The following is a 5,781-nucleotide window of genomic DNA, read 5'->3' as shown; positions in this document are numbered from 1 at the left end:
TTTTATAGTTTTCTGAGTATAGGTATTTTGCTTCATTAGATAAGTTTATTCCTAGGCATTTTATTCTTTATGTTGCAGTGGTAAATGGGGTTTTCTCCTTATTTTTTCTTTCTGCTCTTTCATTGTTAGTGTATAGGAATGCAGGGGATTTCTGTGCATTAGTTTTCTATCTTTCAACTTTACCACATTTGTTGATTAACTCCAGTAGTTTTCTGGTGACATCTTTAGGATTTTCTATGTGTAATATTATGTCATCTGCAAACACATATTTTTACTTCTTCTTCTCCAACTTATATTATTTTCTTTATCTTCTCAGATTGCCATGGCCAGGACTTCACAAACTATGTTGAATAATAGTGGTGAGAGTGGACAGCGTTTTCTTGTTCATGATTTTAGGGGAATGCTTTCACCACTGAGAATGGTATTTGCTCTATATTTGTCATAGATGGCCTTTATTATCTTGAGGTAGGTTCCTTCTATGCTCACTTTCTGAAGAGTTTTTACCATAAGTAGGTGTTGAATTTTGTCAAAATTTTTTCTACTTCTATTGAGACGATTCAGTCAGTTCAGTCACTCAGTTGTGTCCAGCTCTTTGTGATCCCATGGAGTGCAGCACACCAGGCTTCCCTGTCCATCACCAACTCCAGGAGCTTACTCTAACTCACGTCCACTGAGTCGGTGATACCATCCAACCATCTCATCCTTTGTCATCCCTTTCTTCTCTTGCCTTTAATCTTTCCTAGGATAAGGGTCTTTTCTAATGAGTCAGTCCTTCACATCAAGTGGCCAAAGTATTGGAGTTTCAGCTTTAGCATCAGTCCTTCCAATGAATATTCAGGACTGATTTCCTTTAGGATTGACTGGTTGGATCTCCTTGCAGTCCAAGGGAGTCTCAAGAGTCTTCTTCAACACCACAGTTCAAAAGCATGAATTCTGCAGTGCTCAGCTTTCTTTATGGTCCAACTATCACATCCATACAGGATTACTGGAAAAACCATAACTTTGACTAGATGGACCTTTGTCAGCAGGGTAATGTCTCTGCTTTCAAATATGCTGAGTTTTTATTCTTTAATTTGTTAATATGGGGTATCACCTGAATAGAGAAGTTCCTTTAGCATTTGTTGTAAACCTAGTTTGGTGTTGCAGAATTCTCTTAGCTTTTGCTTGTTAGTAAAGCTTTTGATTTCTCTGTCAAATCTAAGATCCTTGCTGGGCAAAGTAATGTTGGTTGTAGAATTATCTCTTTCATCACTTTAAATAGATCCTATCACTCCCTTCTGGGCTGCAGAATTTCTGCTGAAAAATCAGCTGATAGCCTTATGGGGATTTCTTGTACATTGTTTTTTGCTTTTCCCTTTCAGTTTTAATATTTTTCCTTTGCATTTATTTTTTGTTACTTCAATTAATATTGTTTTGGTGTGTTTCTCCTACAGTTTATCCAGGGTGGGAGGAACTGTCAGAGCTTCCTAGACTTGAGTGGCCATTTCCTTTCCCACATTAAAGAAGTTTTCAAGTATAATCTTTTCAAATATCTTGTCAGGCTCTTTCTTTTTTCCTTCTTCTTCCTGAGACCCCTAAAATTTGAACGTTAGTGTGTTTAGTGTTGTCTCAGATTTCTCTGAGATTGTCTTCAATTGTTTTCATTTTGTGTTTATTCTGCTCCTCAGTAGTCATTTCCACCATTCTATCTTCCAGCTTAGTTACTCATTTTTTAAGCCTCAGTTATTGTGCTATTGATTCCTTCTAAAGTACTTTTCATCTCAGTTATTGTGCCATTCATCTCCACATCTTTTCCTTAGTCCTGATATGTTTTTATTGAACATTTCTTATATTTTCTCAATCTTTGTTTGCACTCTATTTTTTTGTGATTTTGGATAATCTTTACTGTCATTACTCTAAATTTTTTTCTCATGTAGTTTAAAAAATATAAGAATATATTTTCTCTTTATATATTTGGTTTTGTAGATTTTTACCTTGCTCCTTTGTCTGTAACATATTTTTTTCTTGCCTTTTTTTTTTTTGGATGGGACTGTGTTCCTGTCTTACTAATTATTTGGCCCAAGGTTTCCAGCACTGGGGTTTGCAGAGAGTTGGGTAGAGCCAGGTCTTGGTGTTGAAATGTGGACTTCTGGGAGATCTCACCAGAGTTAATATTCTCCAGTCACTCAGAGGTTCCTCCCATCTTCTTGGGCGTTGACATCCCCACCACTGTCAGCTAGGTTCCCTAAGGTGGGGAGATGCAGACTCTGCATTCTCCTTGGCTCCACCTCAATAAGTCGATTATTTTTTGCTATTATTGTCACTGTATGTCTTGTCTAATAAACTTTATGTGTGGATGAGATGTGTGTATTTTGTATACTTCTGTACCCTTATCAGCAGTTATAATGTTTGTATCATTTGGAAACACCAATATATATTTATTGACTAGATGAATGACTTTTGAAATACATAAATAATTTGAAAAAGTTGTGTGTTTCAGGTATACTAACTTACCCTTCTAAACAATCAAACCCACAGAAGCAATGGGACATGAAAATGTCACAGAATTTACCCTACCAGGGCTTTTTACTGATGAGCATATGAAAGTTGCCTGCTTTGTGCTGTTTTTACTTTGCTATATTGAGATTCTCTCAGGGAACATGCTCATTCTTCTCACCATCAGGGGAAGCTGCCTCAGTGAACAGTCCATGTACTTTTTCCTCAGCTATCTGCCCTTGATGGATGTCTGCTTCACCTCCACGGTGGCACCCAAATTGATCACTGACTTGCTGGCCCAACAGAAGACCATCTCCTACAACAGCTGCATGGCCCAGATGTTTTCTGCCCACTTCTTTGGAGCCACTGAGATGTACATATGATGTTCATATGCCCACTTCTTTGGAACCACTGAGATGTTCATATGACTGCTATGCTGCCATCTGCAGACCTCTTCACTACATGGTCATCATGAACAGACAGGTGTGCTATGTCCTTGTAATGGCTTCTGCTATGGGAGCCTTTAGCCATTCAATCATTCAACTATTAATTATTATTGGACTTCCTTTCTGTACCCCCAGTCAAATAGACCACTATTTCTGTAATGTATTCCCTTTGCTGAAGCTGACCTCCATGGACACTAGACTGTGGGTGATTGCAATCATTACCACCACAGGGGTGTTGTCCATTTTGACCTTTGTTGCCTTGGTGATTTCTTACATCATCATCCTGTCCACCCTAAGGACTCACTCATCCAAGGTCCGCCGCAAAGCCCTCTCCACCTGTGGTTCACACATCACTGTGATCTTCAGGTTCTTCTTGCCCCTCATCTTCACCTATGTTCCCATGGCTGATTCTGTCAGGAACGACAAGGTCTTTGCCATGTTTTACACCATGATTGCCCCCATGTTCAACCCTCTCATCTACACCCTGAGAAACACAGACATGAAAAATGCCACAAGGAAAGTGTGGGGCTGAGATAAACTCTCTGCAGGAAAATGAAGCCTCTGGCTGTCCTGCCCTTTGTCGGATCTAGTTTTACCCACACAATCATTAATGTTGACAAGTACAACAGATACAGAAGGATCGTGTGCTGTCATTCAAAGCTGCAACCCTGAAGAGTGAAGTCCTCCTCAGCCACTGTCCATCTGTCACTTGACTGAGACTCCCTACAAGGGGAGTGGATCAGACGCCCTTCGGGTACTTTCCAGCTCTGACATTCTGGAACATTCTGGCCTTTGTATTCCCTGACATGGCGAGTGCATTTCAGCACCTTTTTTCAGGGAAAGTTGTGAAAACTGCATGGTTGGGTTTTCTGACCTCTTTCAGGAAACAGATAATCTTGAGTGAGACATCTCTCACAGAGGTTTCTTAAAACACTTCTTTTTTTTTTTTTTTTTTTTTTTGAGGTTTCCACTGCAATACTTTAATTTTTTTTACATTAACAAATCCTGCATCTAAAACAATGTATTGCATATAATTATTCTACTTATGCTATACTTACAGAAATTCTAATTAAAACTTAGTACCTTATTGTAGATAATTAAAAGTCTTGAAAAATGAGCAATTCATCTTTTTAAATTTTATTTTATTTAACTTTACAATATTGTATTGGTTTTGCCAATGAGCAATTCTTTTCGTTTTTATAAATGCAATTCTATGACCATATTTATCACTTTATTTAAACAATCTTCATGAGTATATAAAACTTATGTTCTTTGTAAATGTGCAACATGGATTATCTCCCATTCTGTGAAATGTCATGAGCTTAAGAAGGCATATAGCTGAAGAAATGGATGCTCCTGGGATGCATTTTGTTAATCCTCGCTCTCATCATGCTAATAATGTATTTTGATGGTGTCTTCCATTAGTCAAACTAGGTAAATCTGTCTCATTTTCCCTCATTTTCATTTTACGGAGAAATAAAGGTGATTAGACTAATAAACAGGCATAGCCAGCTGACAACTGGGGCATAAACTAAAATATTTTTTGGCACATTAAGGTGTTTCCTTAATTTAGAAAAGAATCTTCAATCTTCATGAATTTTAAAGAGAATTCTGAGGTCAGGATTCTGATCTCAGACATCTCTTAGGTGTCTAGGGTCATCTAAGGCTCGGAGGGTGTGTTCACCAAGTTCTCAACTATGAGAGACACAGACTTTTATCTTCTGGTGCTCCACCTTCTTCGCCATTGATCTCACTAAGAAATTGTACTGTGTACTCTTAAAGAATTACTGTCCCTTGTTCAACAGGAATATGCACTCTAAAATGAAGTACACACATGCAGAAATTAGGTATATGTTGAAGATTCTCTCTTCTGCAATTAATCAACAAAGGGGGGGTGAAAATGAAGCTATCCAAGTGTGATTATCACTATATCCTTCTCTTCCCACATATTGTTCATGGAAAAATAGAGAGAGGGAGACTTGCTGCAGACTTAAGTATTTAGAATTTGTCCTGTGTTTATATAACCAATCTCCTTCCCATTCTCTTTAGCTAGCCTTTTACACTACTCCTTTCAATTAGCTAACTCTAAATATAATTTTTAAAAAATTAATTCAGTAATGTGCCTCAGAACCCCTACTCCCACAGTTTGATCACACCATTCTTGGATAAGTCAGATTAAAAAGCCATTCCAAACTCAAGGATTATACAATAAGCATTAAGAATCCTTGTTCATGTGTCTTTGGGTCAGCTGGGGTTCAGTTGATCTAGGTCAATCTTGACCAGGCTTCATTCCAAACCTCAGGGTGGGTTCACATATATCTTATGTTGTTTTATTTTTTCTAATGAAGAAAATGGAAGTTCTATCTTAGTCTTCTGAGACCGAATTTTTTTTTTTAATTTTTTTAAAATTAATTTTATTTTATTTTTAAACTTTACATAATTGTATTAGTTTTGCCAAATATCAAAATGAATCCACCACAGGTATACATGTGTTCCCCATCCTGAACCCTCCTCCCTCCTCCCTCCCCATACAATCCCTCTGGGTCGTCCCAGTGCACTAGCCCCAAGCATCCAGTATCGTGCATCAAACCTGGACTGGTGACTCTTTTCATATATGATATTAAACATGTTTCAATGCCATTCTCACAAATCAGCCCACCCTTTCCCTCTCCCACAGAGTCCAAAAGACTGTTCTATACTGAGACTGAATTTTACATTCTATATGTGTTATATCTGAGTGTACCACTGACTGTTATGAAACTACAGCAATGCACATCACCCTCTATACTGTGGTGCACTTACCTTGTGGATCTTTATATATATATAATATATATATATATCATAATATATAATATATACC

The 5,781-nt window shown here is 37.7% G+C and overlaps 1 protein-coding gene across 1 annotated transcript; it reads left to right on the top strand.

Annotated features, from left to right (window-relative positions):
• The first annotated feature begins 2,522 nt into the window (after positions 1-2,522).
• LOC104999582 (olfactory receptor 4P4-like) lies at positions 2,523-3,453 on the top strand. The gene is made up of 2 exons (XM_010855142.1): positions 2,523-2,848; positions 2,892-3,453. The coding sequence occupies exons 1-2, from the start codon at positions 2,523-2,525 to the stop codon at positions 3,451-3,453; spliced, it is 888 nt and encodes a 295-aa protein (XP_010853444.1).
• The last annotated feature ends 2,328 nt before the right edge of the window (positions 3,454-5,781 follow it).

Source organism: Bison bison, unplaced genomic scaffold (assembly GCF_000754665.1).
Source record: "Bison bison bison isolate TAMUID 2011002044 unplaced genomic scaffold, Bison_UMD1.0 scf7180017864355, whole genome shotgun sequence".
Lineage (NCBI taxonomy): Eukaryota > Metazoa > Chordata > Mammalia > Artiodactyla > Bovidae > Bison > Bison bison.
This window is presented reverse-complemented; position numbering and strand designations above follow the sequence as displayed.

Coding starts and splice junctions, on each gene's coding strand:
- LOC104999582 (XM_010855142.1), top strand. CDS start 2,523: ATGGGACATGAAAATGTCACAGAATTTACCCTACCAGGGCTTTTTACT. Junction 2,849..2,891: donor TTCTTTGGAGCCACTGAGAT/GTACATATGATG, acceptor GGAACCACTGAG/ATGTTCATATGACTGCTATG.